The sequence below is a fragment of the Myodes glareolus genome, chromosome 3 (assembly GCF_982192425.1).
Source record: "Myodes glareolus chromosome 3, mMyoGla1.1, whole genome shotgun sequence".
In the NCBI taxonomy this organism is placed as follows: domain Eukaryota; kingdom Metazoa; phylum Chordata; class Mammalia; order Rodentia; family Cricetidae; genus Myodes; species Myodes glareolus.
This window is the reverse complement of record NC_142028.1, coordinates 28,730,004-28,752,543: the sequence shown is the minus strand read 5'-3', so window position 1 is coordinate 28,752,543 and position 22,540 is coordinate 28,730,004. Positions and strand designations below refer to the sequence as shown.

The 22,540-nt window shown below is 46.1% G+C and overlaps 2 protein-coding genes across 2 annotated transcripts; one reads left to right on the top strand and one right to left on the bottom strand.

Moving 5' to 3' along the window:
• Positions 1-257: 257 nt before the first annotated feature.
• On the bottom strand, positions 258-5,531 carry Gdf3 (growth differentiation factor 3). Its single transcript, XM_048444011.3, has 2 exons — positions 5,270-5,531; positions 258-1,080 (listed from the first exon to the last, which is right to left on the bottom strand). The coding sequence occupies exons 1-2, from the start codon at positions 5,529-5,531 to the stop codon at positions 260-262; spliced, it is 1,083 nt and encodes a 360-aa protein (XP_048299968.2). The 3' UTR covers positions 258-259.
• Positions 5,532-18,488: 12,957 nt separating this feature from the next.
• Dppa3 (developmental pluripotency associated 3) lies at positions 18,489-21,883 on the top strand. Its single transcript, XM_048443989.3, has 4 exons — positions 18,489-18,707; positions 20,504-20,775; positions 21,184-21,222; positions 21,372-21,883. The coding sequence occupies exons 1-4, from the start codon at positions 18,581-18,583 to the stop codon at positions 21,462-21,464; spliced, it is 531 nt and encodes a 176-aa protein (XP_048299946.3). The 5' UTR covers positions 18,489-18,580; the 3' UTR covers positions 21,465-21,883.
• Positions 21,884-22,540: the final 657 nt, after the last annotated feature.

The window sequence follows — 22,540 nt, the reverse complement described above, 5'->3', positions numbered from 1 at the left end:
ATGAGTTTGGTCCTGATGTCACAGAGCTGTAATCCCAGCATTCAGGAGGTAGAGGCAGGAAGACCTGGAACAAAAGTTTAGCATGTTAGAGCACAAAGTAGCTAAGATTACCACGGCTCCATGGTAATAACACAAACATGTGTATTTATAGGGCTATTAAACGTGATGACAGACGTGTCATATTCAAAAGGTCATAGGCCAGAATGGAAGTTTTATTAAAGGAATTACCCGAAGACCATTCCTTCCTCTTCCTTTTCCTCTACCCACACCCACATTCATCCACTACCATGTCTTCATAGTGTCGGAGAATGACATTCTCATCGTTGTCTTGATAGAGCATGGAAATGGGGGACAGCTTGGTGGGGATACAGATCGCCTTGGGGACCTTGGGGTCAACCACATGCATCAGTGCCTGCATGAAAGCATAGTTGGAACTATTCAAATATGTGGCCATGGAGAAGGGACAATCTCCATGACAGTAATTTGCCATGAACCCCTTGGGGGCAATGACCCACTTGTGCCAACCCAAGTCCTGGAAGCTGACAAACAGCTGGTGACGATGGCAGAGATTCTTACAAGACCCCTTGGGGACAGGGATGGCTGCCCTCCTTTTTCTGGAAGAAGGGCGGCAATGGTCAGGGTTGAGGGTCACCACCAGCAGGGAGGCGTGAAGAGAACGCTTCAGCCGGAGACAGGTGTTCTCAACCTGGAAATGTTCCCCGGAGTATCTGTCCTCTTTGGCCAGAATCTCTAAGTACAAGCCCAAACTCTTCAGTCTGTTGCTGTTCCGATCCTTAACCACATCCTTCAGGTTGAAGTGAAGAGGACCTTGAGGCCCTGGGACAGACTGCAGGGCCAGCATTCTGCCTGGTTTAGGGTGGGGTCGCCCGCGCTCCTCAACCACCGACAGCACCACCACCACTTCTGGGCCCAGGTTATAGTAGGACCTGGGCCCCAAGTCTAGAGTCAGCCGGGCCATGGTCAACTTCCCCTTTTCTTTGATAGCAGACAAGTTAAAGTAGAGGAACTTCTGTAGGCAAGAGCCATCTCGGGAAGGTTCCTGTGCATTAAGGAAGAAACCTAGAAGCAAAAAGGAACACGTGGGAATCACAATAACCCTTTGTACTTCAGACCCACCTCGGAGATAAGTGTCAACATGCGCATAGATTTGAGTTCGATTCAAACCCTCCCTTGGCAAGATGGTTCCCCCAAGGAAGACCAGTGTTATTCCTCAGGAGCTGGCTTCCTTGTTAGATAAGATCCCATTGACCTAGAGTCCACCAATCAGACTAGCCGGACTTGCCAGTGAGCCCCCTAGGGATCTGCCTGTCTTTAGTCCCAGAATACTGTGTTACAGGTGGGCACATAGTACCAGACTGGACTGCTGAACTCGGTCCTTGTGCTCAGAAATAAGGTCATCTAGCCAAGTAGTGGTGGTGCATGCCTTTAATCCCAGCATTTAGGAGGCAGAGGCAGGTGGATCTCTGTGAGTTCGAGGCCTGCTTGGTCTACAAGAGCTAGTTCCAGGACAGGCACCAAAAGCTACAGAGAAACCCTGTCTCGAAAATCCAAATAAATTTTTAAAAAATGAAAGAGAGAAAGAAAGAAAGAAAGAAAGAAAGAAAGAAAGAAAGAAAGAAAGAAAAAAGGAAGGAAGGAAGGAAGGAAGGAAGGAAGGAAGGAAGGAAGGAAGAAAGGTCATCTCTTCCTGGCTAAGTCATCTCCCCAACCCCAACATTATATAGCCAAGAATGTCTTCAAACCTCTGATCCTCCTGCCTCCACTTTCAGCATTCCGAGATTGCAGATACTCTTACACACCTGGTTTATGCTGTGCAGGGGTTCAAACCCAGAACTTCACGGACACTAGGCAAGCCAAGAACTGTGCCAACTGAGCTATATTCCTGGCACTCCCCACCATACAAACACTCAAACACTCTTTGTTTTTGTTTTGCTTTGATATAGTAGTCTCCTAAAGTATAGTCTCCCAGGCTGGTCTAGACCTCATGATCCTCCTGGCTCAGTCTCCAGTGTGCCAGGATTAAAGGCATTTACCGTGTGTGTGTGTGTGTGTGTAAAAATAAAGTAAATACATTTTGTTGCTGGATTAGTTTAATGGAAAACTAAGAGGAACACAGGCACACTCAGTGGCTCCCCAGCTTACCCTCCCTTCCAGTAAACTCAGTAACTTACTTGTCCAAACCCTCACAGCTGGTCACCCACGTAGCGTGGGCAGGCAAAATGTCTGCCACACAGTAATTGTATGAAATACTACATAGTAGTCAGAACGGAAGAACTACCAAGTCAAACAGAATGGCCAAACCCCACAAACATGGAACTGAGTGAAAGAAGCCAGGCATGGGAAAGAGGGAGACATTCCAGTCACAGACCACCCAAGAATTTGGCCTGGAAATGAAGGCTGCTCTCGGAAGTGTCTTCTCTGCCTCAACTCACAGAGACTAGACTGTCACTGCCTCCTGAACGCTGAGATTAAAGGCCTGCACCACCATGCCCAACATATTTCTTTCTTTTTTTCCTTTTCTTCTTCTTCTATTTATTTGTTTGTTTGTTTGTTTGTGACAAGGTCTTATGGTTTCCTGACTGGCCTGGAATTTGAAAAAGATCCAATCACCCCTGCCTGCAGAGTCAATGATTGAAGGTAAATGCCACCACAACACATTCTCACATTTTTTGTTTGATTGATTGATTTTTTTGTTGTTGTTATTGTTGTTGCTGTTGTTTTCTTTTCTTGAGACAGGATTTCTCTGTATAACAGCTCTGACTGTCCTGGAACTCACCCTGTAGACACGCTAGCCTCGAACTCACAGAGATCCACCTGCCTCTGCCTGCCCAGGGCTGGAAATAAAGGTGTGCACCACCACCGCCTGGCTCTCACTTTTTTTTTAAAATGTGTATGTGCGCTGAATTTGAGTAGGTGCCTGCAGAGGTCAAGTGTCACAGTCCCTGGAGCTGCAGGCGATTGTGAGCTGCCTGATGTGGGTGCTGAGTCTGGGCCACCTTTCCAGTCCCCTCGTTCTCACTGTTAACTTAAGACTAACTTATGGATAAGGGTGTTCTGCCTTCATGTATGCCTGCGCACCATATACATCAGTGCCCAAGAGGCCAGACCAGGGAGTTGTATCCCCTGGGACTGAAGTCACAGACAATTGAGAGCCATTATTCAGGTGCTGGGAATTGAGCCAGAATCTTCTGGAATAGCAGTGAGTGCTCTTTCCTGCTGAGCCACTTAATGAAGTGTCTTAACAACGCTCAGCACCTCTCGGGGCTTCAGCGGGAATCCTCCCCTCCCTTTGGTTTAGAGTTTCCATATATTGTTTTGTTTCCATCTAATGAATGCTCTCCTCCTCTTCCAGCTCCCTCCCTTGTTCCTGCCCCACACCCTGCCCCGTGACTTTGAGGCCCTTCCATCATGACAAACCTCATGGATGGGAATTCTGTCAGTTCCCTCTTCAGATCAACCTTGAGTTTTACATCTTTTTAACTAATTTTGAGACAGAGCTTCTCTTTGTAGCTCTGGTTGTCCTAGAACTAGCTCTGTAGACCAGGCTGGCCTCAAACTCACAGAGTTCCTCCCACCTCTGCTTCCCACAGTGCTGGGATTAAAGGTGTGCATCACCACCACTGCCCAGCTCTAAAAACTCTAAAACCGGGTAACTTTTGATACCTACATTCTCAAGGCCATTCCCAGGCCAGCTCAGCTCACAGTAGGTGTACATTAAATGCTTCAGAGACAAACGCGTAGCCACATCTTCCCTTCCTCTGCTGGGCAACTATTCCCTTGGTCTTCAGTGGTGGGTCACACCTATAATCTCAGCACTTGGGATGCTGAAGCAGGAGGATTGCTGAAGTTTGTGACCAGCCTGGACTGCATAGTTTGTTGCAGGTCGAAATAGTGTCCCAAAAAACAAAGAAAAGAAAAACCAGTAACTAGGAAGGAAGCTAGCTATGCATGTGAATGCCAAGGTGGAGGCTCAGGAATGCGCTGGCTCAGCCAGCCACCTCCTGTTTTGAATAAGAATCAAGTAGGGGTACAGACAGCCTTGGCCTGGAAGAATCTACTTTTAAAGATGGTGGCTAGTGAAACCATGAGGTGGTAGTCACTCTCACTTTCATACAAAGAGTGTGATTGTGGCTCAAATTAATACCATTGGTCTGTGTTTAAAAAATTTTTTTTTAAATCAAATTGAACGCCTTTAATGCCAGCACTGGGAAGGCAGAGGCAGGTAGATCTCTTGAGTTTAAAGTCACGTTGTTTTATGGAGTTCCAGAATGGCCATGGCTGCACAGAGAATCAACTCCCTTTCCTCCCCTCCCCCACCACAGGGTTTCTCTGTATAGTGTTGACTATCCTAGACCTCTCTCCATAGACAAGACAGGCCTCAAACTCAGAGATCTGCCTAGCTCTGTTTCCTGAGTGCTGGATTTAAGGCTTTTGCGACCACCACTGGGCTGAAAAACCCTGTCCTGAAGAAACTAAAAATAAACAAATAAATAAATAATTAAAAACCAAGAGACTTGCTGGCTTTTAATCCCAACACTCAGTATTTGGGAAGCAGAGGCCGGTAGGTTTTGCTAAGGTCTACATAGCAAGTTCCAGGACAGTCAGAGCTACACAAAAAAAAAACCTTGCCTCAAAATTAATTAATTAAAAGCAAGACGTGCCATTTGCATCCAAGGACACACAGAGGGCAAGAAAGAAGGCTGAGTGGTTAAGAGGACCAGAACTCGGTGGGCAGGAGTCGTGCTATTGGGCGTCTCCCAACCTCCTGAAACTTCAGCTCCAGGGGATCCACCCCACGCCGGACTCTCTGAGAGGCATGCACAAACACATTTTTAGAGAGAGGTAAGAGAGAGGGAGAACGAAGATGGGGGGGTGGGGGTCGACCTACCTTGTATTCAGACCCACCTAAGGTGTTACCTCGCAACTCTCAGAACGCAGACCTGAGATCTCGATCTCTCTCTCTCTCTCTCTCTCTCTCTCTCTCTCTCTCTCTCTCTCTCTCTCTCTCTCTCTCTTTCTCTCAACACTGAGTTAAACTCTGTTAAGGGCTCAGCGGCTGTTGGAGCAGCGTGGAGAAGCCCCAGGTGACAAGAACACGTGCCTTCCCCTAGGCTGATCTTAAAACTGAGACAGAATATGAAGATCGTAGCTCAGACTCCTATCAGCCGAGGTGCCCATTCTGTCCCCTCTTTCTATCGCCACATCACCCACTTGAGATTTTTCCCTGACAAACACTAGGGTCCCTTACCCTGGTCTGGGAGAAGCCGAAGCAGGTTCCCACGGACACCCAGCTCCTTCACGTAGCATAAATCCTGCGAGGCCCCGCCGGCTTCTCGAGCCTGGAAGATTTTCCTTAAGATGCGAGGCACAGGTTGGAACCTGCGAGGTGAAGACGTTTTCTCCAAATCCAGAAACTGCAAAATGTCATGTTCTTGAAACTTGGATGTCTGGCCTGGTGCCAGACACATCAGGAGGAAGCCAAGAGTCGAAAGCCTCAGGGAAGGCTGCATGGCCGACTGGGTGGTGCTCCCTGGGGAGCGCGGCTTGTTGGTCCAACCTCCCCAGCGCTTGTCAGCTCGGGAGGTAATTAAGTGTGAATTGCTCTCTTCCCACCTCCTAGGAGGCAACTGAATGTGAAAAGACCCACCAATATGGCTATTTTTTCCCCTCCCTCTCTTGCTCTACCCTCCCAGGGGGTAAAATCGTACCAGTGGTGTCTGTCAGCAACAGACAGGGTGGGTGGGAAAGGAGACACACTCACTCAAAACACAGACATTACTTATTATATTGTTTTGTTTTTAATTAAATATATGTATATATTTTTTGAAAAGGGATCTCATGTATCTTAGGCTGACCTTCCATCTTTTTCTCTTTTAACACTACATCTGTTTGTTTGCTTGCTTATCGCGCACGTGAGTGGGATATGTACACCGCAGTACGGGTGTGGAGCTCAAAGGGTTACTCTCGGGAGTTGGTCTCTCCTTCCATGGGGGTCCCAGAATCGAGCTCAGATTTTCAGGCTTGGTGGCAAGCACCACTGAGTTATCTTGCCGGCCCAATTTTGAGCTTCTGATCTAGCCTGCATATTACTCCCAGTGCTGGAATTGCAGGCTCCTGCCACCAGAATTTAGTTGATAAAATGCATGGTATGGGATCCAGGACCAGTCAGGTAGTGGTCACACTCACCTTTAATCCCAGCGCTGGGGAGGCAGAAGCAGACAGATCTCTTTGAGTTCGAGGCCAGGCTGAACTAAAAAGAGGGTTCCAGGACAGTCCGAGCTGTCTGTTACAAAAACCCTGTCTATTGAGGGGTAAGGGGGAGGAATACAGGGTCTAGTACATGCTAGGCAAGCAGACTGCCCATTAAACTCCATCCCTAGCCCTATAATTCCTTCCTCCCTTCCTTGTTTCCTAAAAAAGAAATGAGTTCTTGGGAGGGGGGGGGATAATTACAGACCTGTAATCTCAATACTCAGGAAGTGGAGACAGAAAAGTCAAAATACAAGACCAGCTTCAGTTATATAGGAAGTTAGAGGCCATCCTGAGCTACTTGAGACCTGTCTCAGAGAGATAGGTATGTGTGTGTGTGGGGGGGGGGTCCTTATTATCTTTTCCAGGGGAGTCATAAAATCCTGGGTTCAGGTAATCCTCCTGCCTCAACCTCACAGAAGAACTGTGGCTAAACTATAAATGTACTGCCGTGCTCAGTTCTTTTTGATTTTCAGAGTTTGGGTTGGAGAGGTGGCTCTGGGCTTCCGAGCACTTGCTACCCTTCCAGAGGACCCAAGTTAGATTCTAGAACCCATATCTGGTGGCTCACAACTGTCTGTGACTCCAGATCCAGGGGGTCCCAACACCTCTGGCTAAAGCAGACACCTGCACTCATGTGCATAATTTAAAACAATAAAAATAAATCTTTTTTTAAAAAAAATATATTTATTTATTTATTTAGTATACAATATTCTGTCTGTGTGTATGTCTGCAGACCAGAAGAGGGCACCAGACCTGATTACAGATGGTTGTGAGCCACCATGTGGTTGCTGGGAATTGAACTTAGGACCTTTGGAAGAACAGGCAATGCTCTTAACCACTGAGCCATCTCTCCAGTCCCAATAAAAATAAATCTTATAAGTGAAGTTTTCTAATTTTATAGCTCATAGTCTAATTACATACACAACACTCGCTGGGAGTGTTGCTCAGTAGTCAACTCTCAAGACCCTGCTTTTCAATCCCAACACTGCAAAAAAAAAAAAAGCTCCTCATCAAGAAAAATGTTAGGGTGTGCGGTGGTAGCGCACGCCTTTAATCACAGCACTCGGGAGGCTGAGGCAGGCAGATCTCTGTAAGTTCAAGAACAGCCTGGTCTACAAGAACTAGTTCCGGGGGACAGGCTCCAAAGCTACAGGGAAACCCTGTCTCGAAAAAAAAAAAAAGAAAAGAAAAGAAAAAAAGGAAAAAAAAATGTTAGTAATTTTCATTCATCTATAATGAGATCTGGCACCCTCTTCTGGCCGCAGGAAAACACTGAATACATAATAAATAAATCTTTGAAAAATAAAAAATGAAAACCTTTAAAAAACAAAGAAGAGAAAAGAAAAGAAAAGAGAAGAAAAAGAAAAAATGTTTGCCAGGCAGTGGTGGCATATGCCTTTAATCCCAGCACTCGGGAGGCAGAGGCAGGCAGTTCTCTGTGAGTTCGAGACCAGCCTAGTCTACAAGAGCTAGTTCCAGGATAGGTTCCAAAGCTACAGAGAGACCCTGTCTCCAAAAACCAAAAAATAAAAATGGTTTTTGGAGACAGGGTGTGCACTACCACCACCTGACTAAATAATGATTTTGGGGGGCTGGAGGGAAGGCTCAGTGGTTAAGAGCACTGACTGCTCTTCCAGAGGTCCTGAGTTCAATTCCAGCAAGCACGTGGTGGCTTACAACCACCTATAATGAGATCTGGTGCCCTCTTCTGACCTACAGGCAGGATATTGTCTAAATAAATAAATAAATCTTTAAAAAAAATTTAAAGATTTATTTATTTATTATGTATACAGTATTCTCAGTGCTCTACCTGCCGGCCAGAAGAGGGCACCAGATCTCATTACAAATGGTTGTGATCTTGTGGTTGCTGGGAATTGAACTCAGGACCTTTGGAAGAGCAGGTGGTGCTCTTAACCACTGAGCCATCTCTCCAGCCCTAAAAAAAATTTTTTTTAACCATGCATAGCGATACACACACCTGTGATGACAGCTGCTCAGGAGGCTGGGATGGAATCAGAAGTTTGAAAGTCTGAACTACGAAATTCCTGGCAGCTCAGTCTCAATCTACCCAGTGAAAAAGCCTCCATTCCCTTCTAAAGTATCAGCTAACTGCATCCCTCTTGATCAGGACTCACTGTCTCCGGGTGAGCGCTAGTTCCCTCGCTCAGCTGTGCAGCATTAAGTAGTTCATCTCACTGAATGCTGTCTCAACTGAAAAGAAAACCAGTACATTTGCCATGGGAATGTTTTGAGGGGCTGAGTCCGGTCTGCTAGTGAGGACTCAGACGCTGTCAATCATTGGGGTGACAGGAGGGGTGGCGGCGGGGTGGGGGTGGGGCCGCGAACTCACACACTGCATTTCAGAGAGAGACAACAGCGTTTGCCTAGAGGAGCTCTGTGTGGAGAAGCACAGAATTATTTTTCTTTAATTTATTTAACTTTATTTTATGTGGACTGGTGTGAAGGTATCAGATCCCCAGAAACTGGAGTTACAGACAGTTGTTAGCTGTCATGTGGGTGCTGGGAATTGAACCGGGGTCCTCTGGAAGAACAGCCAGTGCTCTCCAGCCCCGAAGCACAGAATTATTGACAAGGTGAAAGGGAAGTGTGAAGCCGGGCGGTGGTGATACACACCTTTAACCCCAGCACTCGGGAGGTAGAGGCAGGCGGATCTCTGTGAGTTCGAGGCCAGCCTGGTCTACAAGAGCTAGCTCCAGGACAGGCACCAAAGCTACAGAGAAACCCTGTCTCGAAAAACCAAAAAAAGAAAAAGAAAAAAGAAAGAGAAGTGTGGACCCAGATGTGGGAGGACCGAGGCCGGCTGCCCCCACACCTGTCGTCCAGACACTCGGTAGGCAAACAAGCAGGTGACCCCAAGTTCAAGGTCATCCTCTGCTACCTAGCAAGTCCCAGGTCAGGTTTTTTGTTTTATTAGTTTGGTTTAAGGGTTTTTAATTGTTTGTTTGTTTTGTTTTGTTTGTTTGTTTGAGACAGGCTCTTACTATGTAGCTTTGGCTGACCTGGAACTTTTTTTGATTTATTTTACATATGGAAGTGTTTTTGCCTGCCTGTGTATCTGTGTACCTTTTGCCAAAGGAGGTCAGAGGAAGGCATTGGATCCTCTAGAACTGGAGTTCTATATGGTTGTGAGCTGCCATGTGGGTGCTGGGAACCAAATGGGGTCTTCTGCAATAAGTGCTCTTAACCTGAGCTGTTGGGAGCTGTGAACCCCCCAGATCCTGAATTTCTGGTAAACAACTTGTAATGCTTGCAGCTGCTCTGAGCACGAGACCCTCAGGAGTTCCTGGTGGCAGAGGAGTGATTTCTGGTGGGTTTGGCTGGGGCGTGGCTATCCCTATATAAGCTGCCCCTGGACAATAAAGGGGGGCATTCTTGGGGGCATTCTGGCATCAAGGATAACCTGTGTCTCTGTCTGTGAGTCTTTGTGTGTTTCAATCTCCAGCCCCTTGCCCGGCTCAAGGACCATATGGTAGCGCATAGAGTGCAGATGGGCATGGTGCTCTACACTGAGCCATCTCCTTGCACCTTCCTGGAACTTTTGGTGTAGCCCAGGATAGCTCCTGACTTGTGGTGATGCTTTCTGTCTGCCTTCCAGGTCCTGGGATTACCAGAGCACTCTCTCACCCCAGGGAATTTCTGTCTTTGATCCCCCCCTACCCAACAAATGACTAGAAAGACTTCAGACCCTGTTGAAAATCTAACTCATTGCCCATCAAAATCCCAATAAAATTCTTCAAAGACCTCAAAAGAATGGTACTCAACTTCATTTGGAAAAGCAAAAAACCCAGGATAGCCAAAATAATCCTGGACAATAAAAGAACTTCTGGAGGCATCACAATCCCTGACTTCAAACTCTACTACAGAGTTACAGTACTGAAAAACAGCCTGGTATCGGCATAAGAACAGACAGGAGGACCAACGGAACCGAATAGAAGACCCGAATATCAATCCACACATCTTCAAACACCTGACATTTGACAAGGAAGCAAAAAATATCAAATGGGGGCTGGAGAGATGGCTCAGAGGTTAAGAACATTGACTGCTCTTCCAGAGGTCCTGAGTTCAATTCCCAGCAACCACATGGTGGCTCATAACCATCTACAATGAGGTCTGGTGCCTTCTTCTGACCTGCAGGCATAAACCCCTGTAGACATAATATATAAATAAATCTTTAAAAAAATATCAAATGGAAAAAAGAAAGCATATTTAACAAGTGGTGCTGGCATAACTGGGTATCAACATGTAGAAAAATGAAAATAGACCCATATCTATCACCATGCACAAAACTCGAGTCCAAATGGATCAAAGACCTCAACATAAAGCCAGCCATACTGAATTTCATAGAAGAGAAAGTGGGAAGTACTCTTGAACACATTGGCACAGGGAAGCACTTCCTAAATAGAACCCCAGCAGCACAGACACTGAGAGAAACAATTAATAAATGGAACCTCCTGAAACTGAAAAGCTTCTGTAAAGCAAAGGACATGGTCAACAAGACAAAACGACAGCCTACAGAATGGGAAAAGATCTTCACTAACTCCACATCAGACAGAGGTCTGATCTCCAAAATATACAAAGAACTCAAGAAATTGGACACCAAAAGATTACATAATCCAATAAAAAAAATGGAGTACAGACCTAAACAGAGAACTTTCAACAGAGGAATCTAAAATGGCTGAAAGACACTTAAGGAAATGTTCAACATCCTTAGTCATCAGAGAAGTGCAAATCAAAATAACTCTGAGATTCCATCTTATACCTGTAAGAATGGCCAAGATCAAAAACACTGATGACAACTTATGCTGGAGAGGTTGTGGGGAAAAGTGAACACTTCTGCATTGCTGGTGGGAATGCAAGCTGGTACAACCCCTTTGGATGTCAATGTGGCAATTCCTTAGAAAATTAGGAAACAACCTTCCTCAAGACCCAATAATACCACTTTTGAGTATATATCCAAAGGATGCTCAATTGTGCCACAAGGACATGAGCTCAACTATGTTCATAGCAGCTTTGTTTGTCATAGCCAGAACCTGGAAACAACCTAAATGCCCCTCGATTGAAGAATGGGTTTTTAAAAAAAAATGTGGTACATTTACATAATGGAGTACTACACAGCAGAAAAAAAATAACAACAGCTTGAATTTTGCAGGAAAATGGATGGAACTAGAAAACATTATTTTGAGTGAGGTAACCCAGACACAGAAAGACAATTATCACATGTACTCATTCAGAGGTGGTTTTTAAACATAAAGCAAAGAAAGCCAGCCTACAAACCACAATCCCAGAGAACTTAGACAACAATGAGGACACTAAGAGACTTACATAGATCTAATGTACATGGGAAGTAGAAAGTAGAAAAAGACAAGATCTCCTGAGTAAATTGGAAGCATGGGGACCTTAGGAGACGTTCGAGTGGAGGAGGGGAGAGGCAGGAAGGGGAGCAGAGAAAAATGTAGAGCTCAATAAATATCATGGAAAAAAAATAAAAACAAAAAACCCCACTATTTCACACACAGAGAGCATGTAAGCTAATTGAACTATATTTGTGCATGATGTGTATGTGCATGTATGTAAATGTGTGCAAGAACATGCATGAGTATATGTGTGTGTGTTTGTGTGTCCAGCCTCCACCATGAGTGGCTCAGCGATTGATCTCAGGTGTGAGATGTGGTGGCAAATGCTTTTACCCACTAACCTCTCTCTTCAGCCCTATGAACTAACTTGGAAAATAAATATGTCAGGGACTGGAGTGATAGCGCCATGGTGAAGAGACTGCTCTCCCAGAGGACCCAGGTTCAATTCCCAGCACTCACATGATTGCTCACAACTGTCTGTAACTCCAGTTCCAGGGGAATCCAACACCCTCACACAGACATACATTCAGACAAAACACCAATGTGCATAATAAAGCTAATCAATGAACTAAAAATTATAATAGTAAGTATGCCATCTTTAATCCCAGCGTTGGAGCCAGAGGCAGGAGGCTCTCTGTGGGCTCAAGGGCTGCCTGATTTACACAGGAGTTTCAGGCTGTCCTGGACTACACTACATTGTGACACCTTGTCAACAACAAAGCGCTCTCTCTCTCTCTCTCTCTCTCTCTCTCTCTCTCTCTCTCTCTCTCTCTCTCTCTCTTTCTCTCTTTTGTTTTTCCAGACAGGGTCTCTCTGTGTAGCTTTGGAGCCTGTCCCGGAACTAGCTCTGTAGACCAGGCTGGCCTCGAACTCAGATGCCTCTCCAGTGCCGAGATTAAAGGCCAGCACCACTACTTCTCAAACTGCAGTGGTTTTGATTTGTTTTTCTCCCCTTTGTGCTGGGAATCAAACCCCAGGTATCGGCATTCGCTGAGATGAGGCGCCCGCTCTAAGGTCGAGTTCCCCTCTCAGCTGCTGCACTTAATTACCTCACCTCGATTTCCTGTTCTGGTCAATAATTTACCTATCTGATCCCCCATTGATCTGGATTGTGTATTGTGCTGTTTTCAGGCTTGTTTTTTTCTGTTTTTGTTTTTTGTTTTGGAATCGCCTCTGGCTCCAGAGCCAAGACAGGCCTGGAAAGCCCTGTGTAGAACAAAGTGATCTCAAATTTAACAATCCACCTGCCTTGGCTTCCTGGGTTGCTGAGATCACAGATGGTGGTACACAGCAGCCAGTGGTCTTCGGTGTACTCATCTCTTGGGGCCTTGGAAGCCTCCAGAAACATTGTTACTGTGCAGGAGTCAATCCTGTTCTAGTAACTGTGTCTTTCCTTCTCCTCTCTCTCTCTCTCTCTCTCTCTCTCTCTCTCTCCCTCCCTCATCATCCCTCCCCCTCTCCCTTCTTTATCTTATTGAGTTGGTTTTTGGTATTGTTGGACTCTGTGTAGCCCTGGCTGGCCTCAGACTCAAGAGATCGGCCCGTTTCTGCCTCCTAATGCTGGGATTAAAGGCATTGCCACCATGCCTGGCATTTATTTTATTATTATTTTACGTATGTGGGTGTTTTGTCTGCAAGTATATCTGTGTACTACATGTGTGCAGTGCTCACACATGCTGAAAGAGAGAACTTTACCCCCTTGGAGCTGGAGTTACAGAAAGTTATGAGCTACTATGTGGGTGCTGGGAGTCCAACTTTAGTCCTCAGGAAAAGCAGCCTGTGCCTTAAATTGCAGAAACACCTGCTCAAACCATCACTGTTTGTTTTGTTTTGTTTGAGACAAGGTTTCTTTGTGTAGCCTTGGCTGTCCTTGAAACTTGCTCTGTAGACAAGGTTGACCTCCAGAGGTCCACCTGCCTCTGCCTCCTGAGTGCTGGGATTAAAGATGCTGTCCATAAAGTTGCTGTTCACTACCTCCCAGCGCTCTCTCTCTCTCTCTCTCTCTTTCCTGAGACAAGTCTTACTTACTATGCACTCTGGCTGGCCTCAGACTCACTGAGATCCAGCTGGCCTCTGCCTCTGAAATGCAGGTACTTTAATCTTTGCCTAGCTAAAAGTGTTTTTTTTTTAATGGTTTATTTTTAACTTTATTTTATGTGCATTTATGTGAAGGTGTCAGATCCCCTGGAACTAGATCTTCAGACAGTTGTGAGCTGCCATGTGAGTGCTGGGAATTGAACCCAGGTCCTCTGGAAGAGCAGTCAGCGCTCTTAACCATTGAGCCTTCTCTCCAGCCCTTTGTTTTTCTTTTTTCATTTATGTATATGTGTGTCTATATACACACACGTGTGTGGGTACTCAAGGGGGCCAGAATAGGGCATTGGCTCCCCTGGAACTGGAGTTACAGACAGTTGTGAGCTAAGCAAAGTGGGTGCTGGGAACTGAACCCCTGTTCTCTGCACCAGTAATTACTGAACCATCTTTCTAGTTCCTAGAAGTAGTTTCTTCTTTTTTCTTTTTTACACAGAGAAACTCTGTCTGGAAGAAAAAAACAAAAACAAGAAAAAAAGATAGAGTTTCTCTATATAACAGCCCTGGCTACCCTGGAACTAGCTCTTGTAGACCAGGCTGGCTTGCAACTCACAAAGCTCCACCTGCCTCTGCCTTCACAGTGCGGGGATTAAAGGTGCGCACCACCACTGCTCAGACTAGATTAAGAGGGTTGAAGCAGGAAGAGGTGGTGTTTGTGGTCTTTACTCTTAGGTTTGGCCTTCTTGGCATCCTTGGAGATTCCAGAGCCAGGTGGGTGACGTGATGTGTCCCTGCCTTTTTAACACTCACACCCAAGGATATTGGCAAGTTCTTACCTCACGAGAGTGACGGGGTGTCTAGATGACTCAGTGGGTAAACAAGGGTAAAGGTACTTTCTTTACAAACCTGAAGACCTGAGTTCCAGCCCTAAAGCCTGTGATAGAACTGACCTCCTCCACATCTGTGGCACACACATACCAACACTCTTGCTCTCTCTCTCTCTCTGTCTCTCTGTCTCTCTGTCTCTCTCTCTCTCTCTCTCTCTCTCACACACACACACACACACACACGTTCATATACATATAAAGAGAAATATATCCACTTTATGAGTATTGTGACGTGATCTGAGGTAAGGGTATGCAGGTAATATGCATACCCAAAGGCCTTAATTATTTGTTGGTTATTTGCTTGTTTGTTTGTTTGTTTTGTTTGAGGGAAGGTCTCACTGTGTAGTCCTGGCTGACCTGGAATTTAATTAGTTGATTAAATGGGCATTGAATTCTGAGAGATCCACCTGCCTCTGACTCTGGAGTACCCGGATGAACTGCGTGCACCACCAGGTTGGTTGATTTAGTATATGTATGTTTGTTCAGACAGGTTTTTCTCTGTGTAGCCCTGACTGCCCGGGAACTCTCTCTAGACAAGGCTGATATTAAACTCACAGAGATCCACCTGCTGGGATTGAAGGCATATGCCACCACCGCCCAGCCTTATACTTGTTTATTTTATCTTATTTATTTATATTAACTTTTAGTGATTGTTTCCTCCTTCCTCTTTCTTTTTTTCCTCTCTTTCCTCCTGGAATTGAATCCCAGGCATCATGTATCCTTGACAGATGCTGTACCACTGAGACATATCATGAGCCCATTTTGATTTTTGAAAGTTAAGCCAGGCATGTCAGTCGATGCCTGTGGTTCCCAGAATTTGGGAGGCTGAGAGGCAGGAAAACTTTGGGAGTTTGAAGCCGGCAAGAGCTACAAAACAAGACCCTGTTTCAAAAGGCCAAAAACAGTTAAAAAGGAAAAGTTAAAGCTGGGCGGTGGTGGCGTACACCTTTAGTCCCAGCACTAGGGAGGCAGAGGCAGGTGGAGCTCTGTGAGTTTGAGACCAGAGCAAATTCCAGGGAGTCAGGACAGGCCACTCGGGTTCGGGGCCAGCAGACATTACAGAAGAAGCAGCCTGAGCAAACAGGAGCATAAGGACCCCCTGGACTTTCTGCCCTGGTTGGCTGAGATGTGAGGGTCCCAGCCCTGTGCTCCCACAGCCTCATGCTCTGTTCTGCCTTCTCCGTGCCTCCCAGGACCTTCCTGAATCATGAGCCGTGATTTAAAAACAACAAAGGGACCTGTTTGCAAAGCCTACACCCATGTGTTCCCACGTCTTCCTGAGGGTCTTTCTCCCAGCCTTCAAGCATTAGCCTATAGTAAAATATCCATTTCAAACCCCAAATCTGCATAATAACAGTGGGGCTGAGAGCACAGAGAGAAGGAATTCTATTCCCGGTATTGGCTCCTAGCTCTAGTTCCAGATCTGAAGGAAACCCTCTCCTGACTCCAAACACACGCAATATATACTCTTACACATATACATACATACACACATATGCATAAATTATTTTTTTTTAATTTTATGTGCATTGGTATTTTGCCTGTGTGAGGGTGTTGGGTCCCTTAGAACTGGAGTTACAGACAGTTGTGAGCTGCCATGTGGGTGCTGGGAATCGAACCAAGGTCCTCTGGAAGAGCAGCCAATGCCCTTAACCACTGAGCCATCTCCCCAGCCGCAATTTAGAATTTTTTTAAATGTATGTTCTCATTATATTCTTAGATTCCCTCCTCTGCATTCTTGGTGGCATAAAAATCAACATGTTAACTTGCTTAGCAAGTGCGGCATCTTGTGTGCCACACGAGAAAGAACACGGGGGCTGATGAGCCGAGTCAGCAGGCGAAGGAAACCTGAGTTCCATTTCTGGGCCCCCGTCCTGAAGGAGCGCAGCACTCCCACAACTTGCCCCTGGCCTCCACACACAGACACACACCTCAGTGGAACCTTAAAGAGAGAACTCAAAATAAAGCTACTAAGAACTGGACAGGTTGTGGCAGCTCAGGTGTTTGCATGCTTACTTTGGTAGGGCTGGGGCCTGAAACCACAGCCTCGTGCCTGCTGGGCAAGCTCTGTACCCCTGGGCACACTAATGATTTTCCTCTGACTTCTCCAGCGCAGTTCTCCGGAGCACTTCCTCATTAAGAGTAGCTGAGAGCAGATCATCGGGTCCACGGTGCTGGAGAGCAAACAGTAGTAAGCCTTCAAGTGGAGCACAGGTGGCCTGGGCTCCTGTCTGGGACCCAGCAGAGCCGGTTAGAGCAGAGGGCCAGAGAATTTGCTTCTTAACCGGACTCAGCTGGTCTGAGCTCTGGCTTCCAATTTGCATACCAAAGAAGTTAGCCACGTCCTGTTGTTAAAGTCTTTCGGAAACTACTTGATTGAAGTATTAAAAAATGATCTAACCATCCTGCTGGGGTTGTGCTCATATGATCCCAGCCTTGTGGGAGGTGGAAGAGGCAGAGGCAGGAGGATTCCTGCAATGTCAAAGCCAGTCGGTTGAGTTCCAAGCTGCCTGAGGGCACATAGTAAAGGACCTTGTCTTAAATAAAAAAAACTGGCAGTAGGGGATTGTGGTTTTAATCCCAGCACTCGGGAGACAGAAGCAGGCAGATCTCTTAAGAGTTTGAAGGCAGCCTACTCTACAGAGTGAGTTCCAGGACAGCCATTGCTAAACAGAGAAACCTTATCTCGAGAAACCAAAAAGAAAGAACAAAGCCAAACAAGAGTTGTGGGAATTTGAGGAAGCTCTCTTGAGTTTGAGGCCAGCCTGCTCTATACAGTGAGTTCCTGGTCTATCCTATCACAGAAAAAAACAAAAGCAAACAAAAGTTTTTGATCATCCTGGGCCACCTACTGAGAGACCTGTGTCAAGTCTCTTTTTGGGGGTGGGGAGGAGAGGAGTTTCAAGACAGGGTTTCACTGTAGTTTTAGAGCCTGTCCTGGGAATTAAAGGCATGTGCCACCACCGCCCGGCTCATTGTTGTGTCTCTTTTTTAAAAAGTTGCAGTGGGGTGTTGTTACATGGCTTTAATCTTAGCACTTTGGAGGCAGAGGCAGGAAGATCTCTGGAGCTTGAGGCCAGCCTGGGATGCATACTGAGTTTCTGGACAGCCAAGACTACACAGAGTCTTGAACAACAAAAGAGTTATATATTATTAAATGTGTCATCAATGAAACAATTCACAATTACATGGGCTTAAATTCCATGCTTAAATACATATACTGCCATAAACTGTCAGCTTACTTAAGGGTGTGTAACATATACACTTATTCCCCAGCATCGCAAGGCAAACAGCTCCGAAGATGAGACAGGCAAAGAAAACGTTCTATCAGCTTGATTAGGACTAATTGGCAGCTAGTGGAGAATGGCGTGCTCATTCTAGAATGTTTAAATCAGTTCACCCATCACTAGCCACCTCCGAGAATGTAATAAACAAAACAAAATCCCTAATATCAGGAAACCTAGAGAGACTCTAGATAAAATTGCCAGTCCTTTTTTTTTTTTTTTTTTTTAGGATTTTTTGAGACAGGGTTTCTCTGTAGATTTGGTGAACTCACAGAGATTCACCTGCCTCTGCCTCCGCGAGTGCTGGAATTTGGGATTAAAAAGGTGTGGGCTACTACCGCCAAGCCTTTTTTTTTTTTTTTTTTTTTTTTTTTGGTGCAGGCCTGGCTTAGAACTCACAGAGATCCCCTTGCCCCAGCCTCCCTAGAACAGGAATTAAAGGTGGAGGCCGCCACACTCAGCCAAAATTTCTTCGGTTTTTGTACAGGGTTAGTGTTTAGGGCAGATCAGAGGAAGAGCAGCTGTCTCCGACAGCATTCGCCTTTAACTCAAGTGGATCCTTTAATCACTGCCTCATTAACATTAAAATAGCCTGGAGGGTTGGTTTACTTGAGGTTTAAAAGGAACCCACACCTCACCACCTGCCTCTGCTAGTGAGTCTGGGTCTCTGTCTTTTCCAAAACTAACCAGTTTTATTTGGAGCTAACTTTCAAGGCTTCTGCTCTTTGCCATGGAGGAGCCATCAGGGGTGCTCGAGCCATCAGAGGTGCTCGAGCCATCAAAGGAGGAGGAGGTTGACCCACTCGTGGACTCAGAATCTTCTCAGACAGATGAACAAGACTCCTCGGATGATTCAGGTAAGCCAGCCTTTTGGTCCCGGGATTTGGGGAATTCAGTAGGCGGCCACCCTTTCTCATCTTGCCAAGGTGGGCAGGCAGCTAGTACCTGGGACCCCAGCACTTGTGGGGGATCAGGAGTTGTAGGCAAGTTAGTAGCCAGTATGGGTTCCTGGACCCTGCCGTGGGAGACGCGGGGTCTCTGTGTAGCTCTGGCTGGCCTAGAACTCCCGATGTAAACCAAAGGTGTGGGCAGGTTTCCGTGTTTTCTTTTGTTGCCGCTTTGTTTCAGCACAGAAATCCTTTTCTAGTTGAGACAGGGTCTCACTATTGTAGCCCTGGGTATATACGCTGGAACCCTTTCAATTGTTTAATTTTTACTCTTAAGTGCATTGATGTTTTTTGTTTGTATGTATGTCTTGTTGGAGGGTGTTGGATCTCCTGCACTGGGGTAACAACTGTCAGCTGCCATGTGGGCGTAGAGAATTGAACCTGGGCCCTCTGATAGCGCAGCCAGTGTTCCTACCTGCCGAGCCCCCTCCAGCCCCATCCTGGATCTTTTTTGTAGCCTAACCTGAACTCAAACTGGATCCTCGTGAACCGGTCTCGGCCTCTAGAGTGCGCTAGAATTAAACACGGCTCGGCTGCAGGCTTATATTTTAAACACAGGAATCTTTTGGTTTTCGAGGCTGGGTTTCTCTTATCGTTGGGTGTCCCAGAACTAAGACAGTAGACCAGACCGGCCTCAACTCAGACCCACCTGCCTCTGCCTCCTGCGCGCTGGGAATAAAGGCGTGTGCTACAGCCCAGCTACACAGGAATCAAAAATTTTACTTGAACGTGAGCTTTTTCTTATTCTCAACCATTTTCTGGGAGCGGATTTTCAGCTAAATTTCCATTTCTGGTGAATGGCTTAACGGGAAATAGCCCAGGATGGCTGAGCCATCTATTCCGTGCTGGTAGTGGTGGGAGGGGGCGGCTTGCTGCAGGTGTTTCCCCTGCGCCTGACGGCCTCCAGGTTTGCCCTCAGGCCCTCGGGCTATGGGTGTGGTTCCGGAGGAGCCCTGCCTTCCTCATCCAAGCTGAGAGGAAAAGAAATGTTTGCCCTAGATGTGCCTGCCCTACCTGACAGTTAACATGTGGCCTCCTGTGGTACCTGTATGCTTAGGGGCTTTATTTTTGAGACTGTTGCCCCTACTGGCCTAAAACTCCCTGTGTTTAGGCCAGGTTATACCCCAATTCTGTCAATAATCCTGTCTGTCCCAAACCTGGAAATGAGGTGAGCTACCATGGCGTGATGCGACTTTGATGACACTTGTGGCGAGTCTGTCCACTGGGTGTGAATGATTTGGATGGCAAGAACAGGATTGGCTTGCCACAATCCCCTTCCCACAGAGTCCGACAGGAAGCATGGGACAACTCAAACTAGATTTAGGTGGAAAGTTAGCCAGTTCTTGGAAGAGTTCCAGAACCCACCTGGGCAAGCCTGGAGGGCAAAGCCACATTTCCAGAATGCTTATTGTGCAGATTCTCTAGAAGTATGAGTTCCTGCCCTTGAACACAGGTCTCAGAACTTCTGGACCTAGAAACGGACAGTTGGGCCCCTGGAACAATGTCGTATATGGAACAGCACGTGGTAAGAAGTCAGTGATCGCTCCACAAGCGCTAGGGTATCTATCTGCCTGGGGTTTATGACCGCATGCCCTGCGTACAGAAATACTTTTGGTTGGCGCCCTGAGCAGAGTGGGTGTCTGCCCGGGGTATTGTTTTGGAGCGTGGTGTACCTCTCACTAACGGCTCTTCACCTTCTGCTGTAGGAATCTCCCAGCCAGAAAACTTAGTAAAGGACATGAGAAAGCTAACCATCAACCCCAGGGCCAAGAAGCCTCCTGCTTCCCTGGCAAGACTTAAACTTCATCGGCGCAGCCGCCGCATCCGCATCCTCCGCCGCGCAATAAAGATGAGAAAGGTTGAGAACAAAAGTGAGAAAATCTTGAGGGAGGTCCAAAGTGCCTTTCCTAAGAGAAGAGTCCGCACACTACTGTCTGTGCAGAACGATCCTGACGCGAAGAGGAAGCGATTAATGCGGGTGAGTTGCATTTGTGGACAAGGCTATTTATTAGATAGCAAGGGCGACCTCTGGGGAGTGACACCTGAATTCCCACATCAGTCTAGACTTAGAGGCAAGGTAGTCTCAAGCCAGCCTGAGCTATCTGCAATTAACTAGTGGTAAACAACAGTCTCTGGAGTCTCACTGTAGCCCAGGCTGGCCTCCAATTCAATCTACAAACTTGCCCCTCATTCTCTTCCCGTGCTAGGATTACAGGGTTTTGGGCTACCATATGCCATAGCTGGCCTGTTAATGGTATGGACCCAAAACTTGGGGTGGTCCTCCTGTTCGTTTAACAGTGCTACCAGGAGCAGGGGCTCACAGAGTAGGTGTCTTAATTTTGTCTTGATAAAATTAAGTAATTTTGGTTTTGTTTTTCCCATGAAGATTGAAAAGAAACTAAAAAGCTGCAATGATGGAAACGTGGTAACTATCTTTTTCTTGCTAATACATGTTGGTGTGTTGGATGCCTGTTTTACTGTTTGGTTTGGACAAGGGGTGTGGGGGGATGATAAAGGATCTTTGTTTCTTTGGGTTGCAATATCCTGATTAACCTATTGCATTATTTCTTCCAGTTTAGCAAAGCTCAACCATTCAAATGCCTCTGCACTTTCTGCCTGTACCATGGCTGGGATCCTTCTGAGAATGCAAAAATTGGAAAAAAATAGGACCGTCAATTCAGGGCTAAGAAGTTGTGTACTGGCAGCCGATGTAAAAGGGTTTGTTTTTGTTTAAGATTTAACTGCAGTCGTGAGTTCTGTGATAGTTTTATTCTTTTTCCTGATGCTGGGTGACCTTTCCACACTTGTTACCATTACATGATATATAGAATGTGTTAAGTTTGAATGCATGTGAATGAATTTAATTTGACCTAAAGAATCAAGAGTGAGTCTCGGCTTACTCAAGTCCAAGGTTAAGTTCGATAGCTTTTTGAAAGAACGTCAATAGAATTTGGGGGTGTTGTGGTTTAGAAGGTCATAATTGGAATAGATCTTTGGGTTTTCTCGTTCGCGGAAATTTGTAATAAAGGCAATCTTGTTATCTTAATTTTTAGTAATAAGTACAGAGAACGAATTAAAGTAGATCATTAGAGCTTACATTGGAGTTCATTTTTCTTGTATTTCTTTACTAGATGTATGTGTGTGGGCAAGTACGTTCCACAGTGTGTGGAGAGGTCAGAATAACTGGTCAGCATTTTTCATACTTGGTATTGATCTCAGGTTGTCAGGCCACCAGGCTTGGCGGCAAGCACCTATTCCCACTGAGCTGTCCAGATGGCCCCTTGCTTTACGTGTGTGTGTGTTTGCTTCATGGTGACAATTGTCAGGGGTCAGTTTTCTCCTTGTGAATTCTGGGGATCAAAAGCGTGTTACAGGAATATTAGCAACCTGATAGGTTTGAGACCTGTCTTAATATACAGCCCTGGCTGGCACTCATTCTGAAGACAGTGAAGGGAAGGTAGGGAGCAAATTGAATAGAAATCTTTCCTGTACTTCTAGGGTCTTGGAGATTAGAGGTGTACTAAACCCTATTTACTGAGATAAGGTCTCCAAGAGAACTAATTTGTCTTCAGCTACTGGTCTTGCCTCTAGCTCTGAGTTTTCTAACACAGTTATGTGTCAGATCTGCCAAAAAAAAAAAAAAAAAAAGGCTTATCTTGTTTTTCAAGACGAGGGTTTCTCTGTGTAGCCCTGGATGTCCGTCCTGGAACTTTCTCTGTAGACCAGGCTGGCCTTGAACTCAC

Excerpts from the sequence above, each read along its gene's own strand:
- Gdf3 (XM_048444011.3), bottom strand. The coding sequence starts at position 5,531 with ATGCAGCCTTCCCTGAGGCTTTCGACTCTTGGCTTCCTCCTGATGTGT. Across the intron at positions 1,081-5,269 it reads TCGGCTTCTCCCAGACCAGG|GTTTCTTCCTTAATGCACAG; the intron begins GTAAGGGACCCT and ends TTTTGCTTCTAG.
- Dppa3 (XM_048443989.3), top strand. The coding sequence starts at position 18,581 with ATGGAGGAGCCATCAGGGGTGCTCGAGCCATCAGAGGTGCTCGAGCCA. Across the intron at positions 18,708-20,503 it reads AGACTCCTCGGATGATTCAG|GAATCTCCCAGCCAGAAAAC; the intron begins GTAAGCCAGCCT and ends CTTCTGCTGTAG. Across the intron at positions 21,223-21,371 it reads GCTGCAATGATGGAAACGTG|TTTAGCAAAGCTCAACCATT; the intron begins GTAACTATCTTT and ends TATTTCTTCCAG.